Below are 15,099 nucleotides of genomic sequence, written 5' to 3'. Positions count from 1 at the left end.
AGCATATAGAGTCACGCTCAGTTCCATGCTGCTTGTGGTGATTTTGGGTGCTTTGCATATTTCGACATAGAACCCATGACCTGGAAGCTCTATGCATGGGGCACCAGGTCAACCTCAGTGGCCGGGATGGGCATATAGAGTCCGCTCCATCTAATGGATTTGGGCCGCTGAGGAATGATGTTTCCCTGACGCGTGACGACTCTCTGTACGGGTCTGTGTCTCGAGAGTTCCACTTGTAGAGGTTGAAAAACTGACTGTCTATTGACCTGGCAGGATAATGTGTTTAAGAGCGGGGAATCAGATGGAGTAATGAACTGAGTTATTAGAGGCCAGTTAGAGTTCAGTGTGGTGTTTAGCTCATCCCAAACAAGATTACGACCTAAATGTCATCATCCTCCCCAATAAATCATCTGATGTCTCCTCAGGTCACCAGCAGGCAGGAGTGATCGCTTCCTCCCTTGAACTTTATATGCTTAATATATCTCATAAGACCTGTGCACAAACGGAGCTGGACAGCCGGAGTCCTTGTGTTTGTCACTGGTGAGGTTTGGATGGCCTGTTGTGGTGACTTGACCAGACCTCTGTATGAGAAGGACATTGGCAGGGCTCTAGTAGCATGGCTTGTGTAGAGTGTGGAGGCCTGGACAGGTTCTGAGTAACATTCAGACTCCAGGTACCTTATCGGCGGCCTTTATACAAACTAGGGATCACCAGAGATCCTTGAGCTCTGATGATTGTTAATGGGGCCCATTTTCTTATTGTTTTATTATATTGTTTATCCTCTATTATGGGTTTTATTCAATGCTATTTTAGGAAGGGAAAATGTATAAACCGATGTCAACATGATCAAAAGGTTAAGATAAATGATAACAACTGGCGGCCATGTCTGGTAACTTCCCGTTGGGCCGCTCTCAGCCATTCAGGGTCTTTTCTGCATGCGGAATAGACGCCCCCAAACCCGCTTCCTGTCTGGCTCTCTGAATAGCAGCTACCTGCTCTTAATGGGGAAAGTACCTGGTCCGGAATAGCACAGAAGGAAAAGGGACTTCCTCTGCAGTGTTGCAGGGATAGCCCCAGCCAAGAAGTCTCCCCTGGGGGGGGGGGGGGATCAGTCGGAAGCTTCAGTGCCTCTCCTCCACCTCCTCCTCCACCTCCAATCCCCCCAACATCCAGGCAGTGCTCTGATGTACAATTCCTGTGTCACATACTTTCTGAATGGCTGCACTGTCGCCAGGAACCAGCAGACGGTGTGTGATCAACATGAGTCTCCCTGACCTTTGTGATTACATCTATGACCACTCCGAGCGTCTGAGGTCAGTCACAGTAAACTTCCACTGGCTCTGATGTCAGTGAGTCTGGCACAATGCTCTCAGCCTCATCCAGTGGTTTCATCACCCTTCAAGACCCATGTTTGTCTCTGTCTGATCCAGATGTTTCGTCACGATTAGAAGCTGTTCTTCCTCTCACTGATTTGTTGTACTAGTTCAGCCGAGCCGTGACAGACTGCCATGTGGAGCCCATGCTTTTCTGGCAGGACACACGCTGCATCCCCACCCCCCTGCCACACACCCAAACACATACTGTCAGTGTCCCTCTGTCATTTTTTTAGCCTACTCTTACACACACACACACACACACACACACACACACACACACTCCACAACAATCATTCCTCCTCATTCCTCATTCTCATGTAGCCTGTGGCAGTGAATTTGAACAGGCTGCCTGGGTCATTTGTCTGATGTTGTCAACAAGAAGCCGTTGTTGTGACAGACAGAATTCACAGCGTTCCAGGGGTTTGCTCCGAGCACGTCTGATCAGTCCTCCTGATCTCCTCCCCTCCAGGCTTAGTGACGCTTCCCACATATCTACCGTGTGTGAGTGCGTGTGTGCGCGTGCGTGTGTGTGTGTGTGTGTGCGTGCGTGCGTGCGTGCGTGCGTGCGTGTGTGTGTGTGTGTGTTTGTTTGTGAGTGTGTGTTTGTGTGAGATGGGAAGCTTAACCTCATCTGTGTATGTGTCAGTAGACGAGGTGACCTAGAATATGCTTGTAAGCACAATTCCCCGTGGGGCTAGCCAAGCAGCAGAGTGGCCCAGTGCACACTCTCCCCAGTCAGCGTGGGCCAGTCAGGATCATAAATGTGCGTGGATTGATTTGTGTGTATGTGTGGGAATGGTAGGGGAGCTGCGTGTGTGTGTGTGTATTTATATGAACATTTATTGTCTGACCTGGTTGCCTTGTTGTGTGTGATCTGGCACAAAGACAGGGTAGTGCTCCGTGCTCCGGCTGCCACTGAGCAGTTATGGCTCGCACCGCATCGCACCGCATCACGCTGTCGCTTTTCCCATTCTGAGAAACCGCACGCTTTCCACCCGCAGTCCAGTCTGGCCGTCTGTGGCCAAGTGTAGCTGTGCACATGTGCACGTACAGTATGTACTGGACGCATATCCGTCCGCTTGAGCTGTTCCATGTCTGTCTGCATCAACTGCCATGGCTCCAGTGGAGCATTTCTATCTCAGCCTTTTCCTTGTGCTCCATTTTGCTTTCGCTTTTGCTCTGGCATGAGTAAGGTATCTTTTTAACTATGTACTGATCAATCTACTGTATCAATCTGTCCATCCATCTATCTATCCATCTATTCATTTTATGTGTATTACATGTAAGAATCAAGGTCCTCTTGATTTATATGTTTTTACAGTGTGTGTGTGTGTGTGTGTGTGTAAATGTAAATGTAACAGCGGCGCTCGGGGAGCAGTGAGGGGTTAGCTGCCTTGTCCAAGGGAACTTCAGCCGTTCCTACTGGTCGGGGATCGAACCGGCAACCCTCCGGTTACAAGCCCGAAGCCCTAACCAGTAGGCCACGACTGCTCCCAAATGTAAATCAGGTTTCTCGGCCAAGTATACTTGCGTATACATAGAATTTGGTCTCTGCATTTATCCCATCTGTGAATCAGTAAACACAGTGAGGTGAAGCACACACTAACCCGGAGCAGTGAGCTGCCCTGCTACAGCGGTGCTCACAGCGGTGTGTGTGTGTGTGTGTGCGTGTTTGTATGATGTATGATTCATGATTCATACCCCCCCCCACACACACATACACACACCCACCACCACCACCACTGCCTCCTCCCCCCTCCAAGTGGTTTTGGTGGTGTTCATGGGGGTTTGACCCTGTCTGCCACATAGTCAGCGAGGATGTGTCCGGTTCCTGCTGAACAAAGGCCCGGTGTGGCCAGACAGAGTGGCCCCGGGGTCTACGTGCTGAGGAACAGGAGCACGAGCGCAGGGCCCGGGGGTCTGGGTCCAAGCGCGGTGCTCCTGGGGGGGGACGAGGGAGATGGAGGGAGCGCCTCCTCCTTGCTCCTCCACGTCCACGGGAGAACAATAAAGAGGTCAGGCCGGCGGGACGCCCCCTCCTACACCCTTTTCCTGCCATTGTCAGGCCTGCCATCAGCCAGCCGAGTAGCAGGGCTGCTAGAGAGACGTGGAAACACACACACACACACACACTTATGCTCACTGCCAAACACACACATTCACTAATACACCCCCGCACATACTTTGTCACTTTCACACACACAAACACACCGACTTTGTTATTGCTGCTCACTGCCACACTTGCACGCTTGTATTCATTCATTCTTCTTGCACACACACACACACACACACACCGTTTTGCACTCTACATACACTCTTACCACAATAGACATATGTATGAATATTAGCCCGATGTCGTCATACTCAATTCTAGTCAGTATTTGAGTCTGATACTGCTCCATTGGGATGTGATTGTGGTTACAGGGGTTCTTCTTTTCCACAAATGCCGCCGTGTTCTCCACAAATGCCTTAACATTGTTTTCTGGTTATTACGCTGTCAATATCTTGTACAACAGACGTGATGGCGAAATCTAAATGTCACTTACAAAGACATCTTACCATACTGAAAGCTAATATTTTGTCACTAGAAACCTACATCTGTCCTCTGTCAAATACAGTTGCATTTTCAGCTCTGAACAAAACCGTTCAGGAGTTCTGGTCTGAACCGTGACTCCGAACCGCTCTGGTTCGGGCATAGTTGCTCCATAAAGTCCAGACCGAACTTCCCAACCTCCAATGTTGTGACCGGGGCTAAGTTCGGCTGGCATCCAGGCTATATGAATACACCCAATCACATAATTCGGTAACGCTTTACTTGACGGGTGAGTTCATAACACATTCATAGCAGCTGTCATAAACTGCACACAAAGCATTCATGACCTTCATGAGACATGACTCAACATTCATACCAAACCTTTCATGAATGTGGAAGACAGAACGACGACAACTTGTAAAAATAAAAGTCCAACATTGTATTTGTGTAACCTGGATACCATTAATTTAATCTCTCCAGCCTTTGTAAATATTTCATGAATATCTTATGAAGTCTACATCGAATATCACTTTACTATACAAGTTGTGAAGTATTCATAATCACTGAGTTTAACACTGGAAGGTAAACTAGCTTACATTCAGCTGACCCGTATTTGTGTAACCTGGAACGAACGGTTGGACATTCCCAGTAGCAAAAGATGAGAAATCATCTGCAAAGGTTACATCATAAAAGAAATACATTTTTATGAAACAAACATTATTTGCTTGACCATGTTCTGTCTTTTTGGCACTGGAGTAACCCAATGACTCAGATGTGACATGATCAGGTAAGAGGTTTGGTCCAAAAACGGCAATGCTGCTTTGCGACTTTGGTTTTTTATTTTGACAAGCTCTCGCCGTTCTGTCTTCCAAATTCATGAAAGGTTTGGTATGAATGTTGAGTCATGTCTCATGAAACACTCATGAATGCTTTATGTGCAGTTTATGACAGCTGCTATGAATGTGTTATGAACTCACCCGTCAAGTAAAGTGTTACCCATAATTCTATAATCATAGAACATAAGTGTCATGTCCTCTCTAACAGACATACATATAAACATTTAAGTGTGTGCACATACAAGCGCCGATATACCTTATTTGTTATGACCTCATCGTGGACATGGTAGGGGGAAGGATTTTGTCTAAATAGAGAGGCTGTTGCATCACAGTGTTCAGGGTGAACGTCTGAACAAACCTCTTAGGGGCCCAGCCCTGGAAATCCTGCAGACTAGAACAGAGGATCCTCATTGCGCCTCTCCCTCCTGTGTTTATGAGAGGCCAGACCAGACCAACCACACTACACAGTCCACACAGACTCCGAGTGAGTGTGAAGAGAGTGAAGGGGAGAGCGAGACTTCACGATGGATGGCAACTGTAAACAATGTCTGTGTGGGCATCGCCCTGTGTGGTCACCGGATCTCTGCGCCCCTCACATCACTTCCACACTCTTAGTCACATGCACGCATACTAGTGAAGTAGTTTTAGAACCATGTTCTCCTACTCCTCTACTTCTCTTACGGACACGTTCTCTCTCAGGTCAGGAAGTAACAGTCCTTGCATTTGTTACAGCCACTACAAACGACTGCAAATGAGTCAAACAGCAAAAGTGTGTCCTGATGTGTTTTGAAGGAGCTGCTGAAGAGGAGAGGAGTGGAAAAACAGAGAGGGTAACAAAAGGAAGGAGTGGAAGAGAGTGACTGCAGAAGAAGAAGAGAAGGACGGGGAGATGGAGTGTGTGGTCTGCGTTGTCCAGCCCCCATCCTATCTGGCTTGTGTGAACTCCAGCCTCGGTGGCAGCACGAGCTGTGCTTATGTAACAGAAACCAGAACACGGCCAACGACAAGAGGCTGGTGGGAAAAAAAGCCAAACAATAAACAGAACGCGAGGATAGAAAGTCCGAGCAGAGTCCCTTGTTGTCTGAGAGACTGCTATAGATTGATGGTGAGAGAGTGAGAATGAGATTGAAAGAGAGGGAGAGTCAGAGCAAGTGATATTGAGGAAGATCCAGATCCACATCCACAGAAATAGATTTGCTTTGGGATACTGAGATGGCTGACGAGCAGCCAATCCCCCCTTTAGTCACCCACAGTCTGTGCACTCATCCCCTTATGCCTATATCTACAGAGCAGAGAGGCAGAGGGCCATGCTGTTTTGAGAATATGGAGACCGTTGTTTAGATCAGATTGTCCTGAGCAAGTATTGCTGATTCTTTTCCTCATAGATGGAAATATGAACTGGCGTAATCTAGGGCAACATAGTGCAAGGAATAAGTGTATAGTACATATAGCCCATACTCATGTGACATGTCATTTTTTTGTGTTATTCAATTTCTTATTTGACTAAGGAAAAACAGAACTAGTTGAACCCATTTAGATCTCTAGCACAGTGGATGATCTTTTGTCTCATGCTGATGTCATTTCCAAGTAGAAGACATCTATTGGTCAAATTAAAAGGCTCAGTAAAACACAACTTGCCATGGGCATGAATAATCTGGGGCTTGACTACATGGACTGCAGTGTTCATTAGCGTTAAACTGGTCTAGTTGGAGGGGTTTGCTGCTGCCTCTTTCTGTTTCTTGGTCTTTTGAGTTCCCATGTTCTATGGATTCTGTTTGTTCTCCGCATGCATGCCCCTTGGTCCCAGATAGAGCAGGGCTCTGGCAGAGTTTTCCTTTTCCAGCTCCCAAGACAAGAACATTCCAGACCGTTTCCTGTTTGGTTTCTGTGCTGCCACTGGGCTCGGGGCGGGCCGCCTGCATGCCTGCACTAATGAAGTAAAGGCAGCGGCTGGGGTCAGGGAGGGAGGCGTGGAGCCATGTCTTGAGGGGGGTGCAAGGGGACGCGTTGCCGCTGCCAGCTGGCTGGTGCACACAGTTCCCTTTCGCTGTCTGAGTTATTGTGTTCGCTCTCTCTCTCTCTCTCTCTCCACTTTTGCTGGAGAAAACATCATTTAAAATTGACAAGGGAGCTGACTTATAGAGAGGTGCGATGATATGTGTGATTGAGTGTGCATGCATATACACACAATCTAAGGCGTGCGTGTGTACGTGTGTGTGTGTGTGTGTGTGTGTGTGTGTGTGTGTGTGTGTGTGTGTGTGTGTGTGTGTGTGTGTGTGTGTGTGTGTGTGTGTGTGTGTGTGTGTGTGTGTGTGTGTGTGTGTGTGTGTGTGTGTGTGTGTGTGTGTGTGTGTGTGTGTGTGTGTGTTTTTACTAGGGCTCTAACTTGAGTGGGTGCTCCATTTTGCCTCAGTGAGGACAAAGCAATGGTAGAAATGTCACCTGCTTGGATAGGAGGAGTCTAAGAAACAGATGTCATTTTTTGAGAAACTCACAGAGTAAGCTGGTTATGTTAGTATCTGTCAGGCTGTTGCCAAGCAACCACAAGAGAGCCGCTAGAGTTTTAGCATAGAGGAGGAGGACACGGAAGAGGGGGAGAAATGGATGTGTGCAAGACAACTGTTTCATGCTTGGCTGGCTTCCAGGCACCAGACCAGCTGAGGCCACTTCTGGTGATGGGCTGTATAAGGCATAGCTGGGAGAACATCTTGCCGTCACCGCTGACTGTGTAAAAGATGTACCAGGTGACGTTTGTTTCACCTCGTATGAATAAGCCCTAGTGCCTTCCTGACCACAAAACCATCCTCAACTTTTTGTAGAAAGAAATGCAACATTTGATCTGAAGAGTACTCATGGACTGAGGGGGTTGGTTAGCTCGTGGTCCTCTCCCCTCAGGGACAAAGCACTACAGTAGGTTGCGTACATTGGTGGGAGGGACTCTGGGGGGAACTGAACAAAGATCTTCTTCAAAATGGCTGCCAAAGGTAATCTAAAGCAGCAAATAGGATATCGCTTGGCAGTGTCCTCTGTCTCGCCGTGATCTGTGAAGCTCAGTCATACAAGGCCAATAAAAAGAACTTGATTTGTCGAATAACTCTGTTATCAAACCAGCCAGCCTCGCTTCCTCTTCCTTCCTGTAGCAGTCGGGCTGCTCTCCGTCCCCAGGGCTTTCACAGTGACTCCAGCCAGAAGAACTAGAAGAAGTCAGTTCACTAAATGCTCCTTTCTCTCTCTCCTTGGCTCTAATGAGAGGCACTGATACAGTAGACCTCGTGGGGGAGCCCCACTCTTTATCCTCACATCTTTGCCGACTGTCTTGAGAGGCTGGTGGCTCTGAGCATTGTAGAGGCAATTGTAGAAGCTTTTATGGGGTGTTTTCCCTCTCAATCTGTCAAACATTGAATTAGTCAAGTAACCTCAATTTCTGTGCGGATGTTTGTTTATGATTGGTATGTCAGTAGAGGAAATGCACTGGTCCAGCCTTCAGGCCTCTTTTGTCCGAGATAAAGAGTTATGTTCACAAAATTTTCAGTCATAAAAAGATCAATTGAATGGTGAGATGACATCTAGCTTTAAATTATAACACTGGTTTAGATCTGTTTTATGGTGGCATTCTCAAAAAGTGAAAAATTCCTCATGTTTTGTCATTTAATTTCCAAGTAGGATAAAGAAATACATGTTGGGTTCAACTAAAGGATGATAAAATCTTGGTATATCCCCTAGTCATATGTAGTTTTTCTGCCTATCTGTCTGTGCCACTGAGATGCTTTGCTTGACTTGTACAATGCCTTGCCTTTTAAGGGTCCCTATCAGTGAGCCAAAACAAGTAAATAGGCCAGGGTCCAGAGATTTGTTGGATTTCCCTGCATTCTGAATATCTGAATATCAGAATGGATCCTTTAATCAAGAGAATTACAGATCACTCAAGATAGTCACAGTCAGTGATGGCCAAACTTAAAGTTGTCCAGAATCTGCTTTTCTCCTTAATCATAGAAATGTTCATTCCATGACGTCCTATTCCTGTTTCCAAACTACACAGTAACTTATGCTAACATAACATTATATGATCTCATATAATAACATAGTATTAGAGCAATATGAATACTCGCTAAATCATCAAACCAGCCTAGTTCAGACTCCACATTCACAGTTAACCTTCCTTATTGCCCTAAACTACTTATTGACCTCACTAAAACAAATATTAAGATACAAATGTATAATAAATACAACAATTACAGTAGGAGCACATGATGATCACAAAGACAATAAACAATTAAGTTCATCAATTTGAGCCCAGACTGAACAATCAATCAATTAGTATGAGTTTTAAGATGGAGAACACCATATTCAAGAAAGCTCTGACACTCTAATGAGTAATTGTAAGATGGTGTTTACCAATGTAAGGTAAGCTTTAGACTGTATGTTTCCATGGCAACTAACCTGCATTCAGACATACAGTAGATTTATGAAATAAAATCTGTGTTTTCTGTGAATTTTATTTTAAATATTAGTATTGTATACGGTGTTCATATATAGTCTCTAATATAAACACGCACATTTAACTAAAAAACAATCTAATTAAATAGTTAAAGGATAATTCAGATATTTAGCAATTTAAGTCCCTTTTCTGGTTTGTTTTGGATGAACTAGTGGTGGACACCGAAATTTTGACGTGGGTCCGGTCTCGACTTTCTGACACGTTTTGAATCGCCTTCTCTGGCTTCATGTGCACAGCAGACTGGGTGTTCCATACTTCCGATTCTGGCCTATGCGTGGCCTGAAGAAAGCCATGGCTGATCATACAACATATATACATTGCTTTGTGTGTATGTCGGCTGTAATATATTGCTGTTGGCTGGTGGCCAAGGTAAATGTGAGGCAAGGGAACAATGGAAAGTTCATTCCCTGAATGTGCCTAATCTAAAAGGATCATAACACAAAGAGGATGCTGGGAACTCTCCTCAAACAAGCCATTCAGCCCCCCCCCCCCCCCAACAAACTACCACAAATATAAACGGAGCACACAGAGCATCAATGACCTGCCGTCTTGCATGTATGTGCACACAAACATGGATCCATTACATGCAAGCACACACGCATGTTTGATTGTGTGACATTCTTGACATCGCAAGTCTGTCTGTGAGGTTGGGCAGTGTTCCAGAACCATGATGGAGTGAGTTGTGTGTCATTTAGGCCCACACCACATGACTTCCTGTGTGGCGCCTCGCAGCAGGAGAGCGGGAATGTCTTGAGTCATGTGTGGCTGTGGGGAGAGGCGCACTTGGGGCCAGTGCGTCTCACAGCAAGCACGGTCTCAGGGCAGAGGAAGGTCACTGGAGGAAAGTGTTGAAACTCATTCATGGTGCCAAAAACAGGAACAAGGTGATGGACTGAGAACAACTGAAAGTAGAAAGTGTATATTAAGTAGAGGTAGACAAAGAATTGTTGAACAGATTAGTCCAAAGTGACAATCTAAGCGTGTCTTTGAAAGTACATTTTATGAATCTGTTGAAATGTATCTGAAATAATTGACTGAAGGTGCTCTGGTCCCTCCGCTGGTTGGATGCTAGGGTGTGGATGTTGGCTCCATCAGTGATGTTGATGCCAGGCTGCATCAACACAGCCAATGGCACTGCTCTGCTGTGACCTCACTGATGACTCATCATTAACTAGTTCAGTGCTGGTCAGTGAGAAGACCTGATATCCTCATGCTTTCTGTCTGGAATGGAGTATTGGCGTGCATGTGGGTGCGTGTGACTTTGTGTGACTTTGTGTGACTTTGTGTGTGTGTGTGTGTGTGTGTGTGTGTGTGTGTGTGTGTGTGTGTGTGTGTGTGTGTGTGTGTGTGTGTGTGTGTGTGTGTGTGTGTGTGTGTGTGTGTGTGTGTGTGTGTGTGTGTGTGTGTGTGTGTCACCGAGGCGCGTCACCTCTGACCTGTGGAATGCACTGCAGTCGATACGTGAGCTTCCTGCTGCTGCCGACTCACCGCCCCATTGTCACGTCTGCAGTCCCATGCCAAGTCGGAGGTTAATACTGCCCGAGACGTGCAGAGCCCCCTGTGTTTGTATGCATTTGAGGGACTGTGTGTCTGTGTTCGCTTGTATATTTGAACATGCTCCTCCCTTTGATCTGGGGCTCCCTGTGTGCTATCTGTCCTCCTCCACGTCTTGCATGCCCTTTGTCTGTGATGGAGCCAATAGACAGACACTCAGACAGTTCCTGTCTTTTAGCTGGGAGTATTTAGCTGAGGCGATTGTCCATTTTATTTTTTCCCAAACTAAAACCTTCAGTATTAATAACTGAATTGGATATGTAGTTATAACATTAACATTGACATTAACATATGGAACTGTTAGAGCTTTACACATGCCAAACCATACACTCTTGACACCTCAGTGTTAAAAAGAATGCTTCTGACTCTATTGTGTCAATATTTGCATTTTTCCAGCTTTGAAGATGACGGATGTATACAGCAATTGAGATCATCATCTGGTTACAATTATGAAGGAGAATTGCAGCTAATGATATCCTAGAGGAGCGCAACAGTAGCTAAACATGCAATTGACTCTGTCTCTCTGTTTGTCTTTCTCTTTGGGTTGCTATCTGTCTTTTTCCTCTCGTTCGCTCCCTGCATACTCTGACAGCTGTTTCCGTGTACCTCAGTGGCTCTGAGAGAAGAACAGTGTCAGGCAGCCCCAGTGCAGTGTGGTTTTAGCGCGGCTGAATTCTGCCTCTGCCAACCTCAGGCGACGGCAGGCAGCTGAGACCCTTGCTCATCACTTTGAGTGACTGTGGGTGTTCTGCGCTGCGCTGCGCTGCGCTGCGCTGTGTGTCTGAAGTGATGAGCCTGCTCCTCCGCTCCCGTCTGGCCCTGTGAGAGCCCTGCGAAGGACACGGAGACGCTGGAGCGGAGGGGAGCCGGTGGCAGCGCGCGCGTTACCCTGGCTCAGCAGATGCTGCTTAATGGGCTCAGACCTCCGTCAGCACACACAACTAACTTTCCTCTCACCACGCTTCGTTTCATGCCAATAAAATGGCTAGAATAAAATGGCCTTTAGCACCTTAGGCAGTCATAGGTCTTATCTCTCCATGTCTCTTTTCTCTTTGCAACCCTCTTTCTCTCTCCCATCTGTTTTTCTTCCCATGTTTGTGTGTGTTGTAAAGCACGAATGGTCCCTTTTAGAGGCCATTTTGTTTTTGCTCCGGTCTCAGGCAGGCAGCCTTGCTGCAGGGTGCTTTGTGTCTGAAGCCTTTATCTCCATGCCAACAAGCCTGGAAACCATGCTCCAAGAGCGGCTCTCCACATCTGGGACCAATCAGCAAGCACCAATCAGGGCCCAGCGGTTTGGCTCGCCTGGCTTTTAGTGAAGACGTTGGGAGAAAAAAAAAAAGAGGCAACTCTTGCAACATGGGAGGAGCAGGGCGGGACTGAGCTGCTTGGTGTGTGAGGAGAGCCATGTCTAATACATTTAGTCAGTCAGCCGTGCGTGCACACACTCACCATTCCTCAGCAGCACGGCGCAGGGGAAGCAGGGGAAGCCGTGTTTCACCTCTGGCGTTCAGTGTGGCTTGGTTGTACATTCTAGCTGTAGAACCACGGCAAGAGAAAACTATGGGAGAGAGGAATGAAGTCGAGGCTTTGCAGAAACATTCCACCATTTGTAGTACATAGACTGTACATTGTACATTTCCCTGTTTTTGGAATTCATTTCCACACTATTGAATGTCTCACACATTAATCAACACTTTGTCCTTTGTCCTTTGTGCTTTGAACAAAAAGGGTTGCTCAGCTATTGACTCCCTACCCCATGTGGATATTTGTGCCGGATGTGACTGGTTTACCATTTTGTATAATCCACAACTGATCATCCCAATAAGAATAACTCAAATTGAAAAAGGCAAATAAAATAGAATAGAAAAATAAAATGAGTGATTACTAATTGGAGACACTGAAGGTGAGCTAGCTGCCAGTTAGGGAGGTGATGGATCATCTTGGATCAAAGACAGTGATGCCTTTCCTCATTGTTGAGACTACAGACTCTCCCCGAAGCTCTGGCTTTGACCGTCTGATTAATGACCATGAGTGTGACGGGAAAAAACAGTCTGTGTGCAACACTATATATTGGCACATACATACATACACAGACACTCACTGTATAGTTGCAATGACACAGAGACACAAACAAACCTTCCTCCTCATTATTTCAAGGGGTGCCGACCATCTGTTGAGAGCTGGTTTCCCGCGCCCAGCTGACAATGAGTGACGTCTCCCTGGATTAAGTGGAATGGATTATGTCACGCCTTCCAGAGTGGGAAGTGCCTTTGGAATTCCGATGGCTTTGGAATTCAGTCAGAAGCCGACTCCTGGCTTCTCATCTCTTAGGCCTGTGCTTTTCCCTTTCTGTGTGTGCAGTGAGGGGAGTATAGTGTGTTAGAGGTTGCAGGTTGGCTGATTGGCGCAGTTTTGGTCTCCTGTTTGGACTGTGGACGTGTGTATTGGGGGTGGGGTCTTTCTGCCTGCCTGTGCTCTGTTGGGCAAATTGAGCATGCATTTCCAATGCATCTCCAAGAATGAACTGGAGACTCTATAGGCATCATGCATATTCCTAATTCATAATCTTTGTTCAAAGACAACCTTTTTGGGTAGGGGTGTGTTTGTGTTTGTATGTTTATTATTCGTCTGTGTGTGTGTCACATATAGATACTCCATTCCTGTCAGTCATTTAAATCCTTTTTTTCCCCTCTCTCTCCTCTAATCTCCTCCACCACAGGCCTTTCCTCCTCTGCCTAATGAAGCTGAAATCGCACACACCAAAAAACTCTTCAGAAGACGGCGCAATGACAGGCGGTGAGTTAAAGTCTCATTTCCTCTTCCCTCTGCTTCTGCCTTTCTTCCTCTCTATTTGGCTGTTTATATGTCTGTGGGTTTTGTTTGTATCTCTGTCTGCGTTGTGGTCCGTCTGTTGGTCTGTCTGTTGGTCTGTCTGTTGGTCTGTCTGTCTGTCTGTCTGTCTGTACAGTATGTGTCTCTCTGCAGGGCTCTAGAGTGCAACTAATTTGGTCGCAGATGCAACTAAAATCTTTAAAGGTGCCATGTGTAATGTCCGCCAAAAAATCAATTCATACTCCACATTCCATAAAAGATGGGGCCAGTATACCTCCAGAAAGTGAGTTGGTCTACCCTAGAGTAACAACCGAGACACGTATATTGCAGTTTGGCTGGCGGTTATGTTGCCCGCATACCGCCTCCCATCGCCGAAACTGGTATTATGACACCTGTGGCTAGTAATTTAGCATGCTAATTCAGGTTGATATCTCTGCAGCACTATACCTTGTCATTTTTTTAATGACATCATCACCCTTATTTCTTCTCATTCTTTTGATGCATGTAGCTCATTTTTTGGGATATTTTTACCTCAATTCTTACATATGGCACCTTTAAGGGTGCGACTAAATTTTTTCCTGGGTTGCACTGGTGCACCTAACGTCATAAGGGTGAGCGCCTAGACTTTCGATACAACAAAACTGTTGCAATACCCTGAAATTACAAACATCACAATACCTGACTAATAACTGAAACATGACTATTTTCCTCTAGCCTAAAACCGTGAGAATGAAAGCTAATTACTTTCACATTGTTCTTAAAGTGACAGGCACTCAATTAGACGCTTGATGGTGTTTTAAGCCCCCACCGTCGACTTTAAGGCAGCGCTGCGACCGTCGACTTCAAGGCACCCTAACCCTAGTGCCTTCCATGCAGCGCTGCCTAGAAGACTACGTTGGGGGCTTAAAACACCAAATATTAAAGAGAAGTATAATAGTTTAAAAATCAATATGAAGTATTGAAATTACTGAATATTTTTTAGCTATTAGTAATTATGAAGATAAAATACTATAAATCGTAATATATATATATATATATATATATATATATATATATATAAAGTTTATGAATTCCAAAATATGAAATAGAAACATGTGACATAAGTCATAATTTTCTGTGTGTGTGTGGAGGGTCGAGCAGAGTCTAGGAGTGCCACTGATGTGAATGATCACACAATATTCAATATTACTGATGGCGTCAAAGTGTTGGGGGGCCCCAAATCAAATCAGTACCATGATTCCTGGTCCATGGTGTGATAACAGCTCAGACACGGAATGTATATGGAGAAAGATAAAAAGGTGACCTTGAAATGTTGTCGTTTAATACCCTGGAAATCCAGAGTTCTCGCGAGAGCACAATGGAATTGTCTCAGCGAGACACTTTGGCAAAGAGCAATGATGCATGTTACTTTTACCCCAACATTCCGGGGAACCAGCTAAACTGATGAAGACAGCGCTGCAACGTTCGAGG

The 15,099-nt window shown here is 45.9% G+C and overlaps 1 protein-coding gene across 2 annotated transcripts in view; it reads left to right on the top strand.

Annotated features, from left to right (window-relative positions):
* ctif (CBP80/20-dependent translation initiation factor) overlaps positions 1–15,099 on the top strand; it is a 74,026-nt gene that overhangs the window by 22,192 nt on the left and 36,735 nt on the right. For both annotated transcript variants that reach the window (XM_076283746.1, XM_076283745.1), the window contains exon 8: positions 13,517–13,593. In XM_076283746.1, the coding sequence (XP_076139861.1) occupies positions 13,517–13,593 (77 nt within the window). The remainder of the gene's footprint in view (positions 1–13,516; positions 13,594–15,099) is intronic.

Source organism: Alosa pseudoharengus, unplaced genomic scaffold (assembly GCF_046254945.1).
Source record: "Alosa pseudoharengus isolate Yale_2024_CS ecotype anadromous, Long Island Sound unplaced genomic scaffold, YU_APseudo_1.1 YU_APseudo_1.1_scf_14, whole genome shotgun sequence".
Classification (NCBI taxonomy): Eukaryota; Metazoa; Chordata; class Actinopteri; order Clupeiformes; family Clupeidae; genus Alosa; species Alosa pseudoharengus.
The sequence above is the reverse complement of the archived record's forward strand: the minus strand, read 5'-3'. Positions and strand labels throughout refer to the sequence as shown.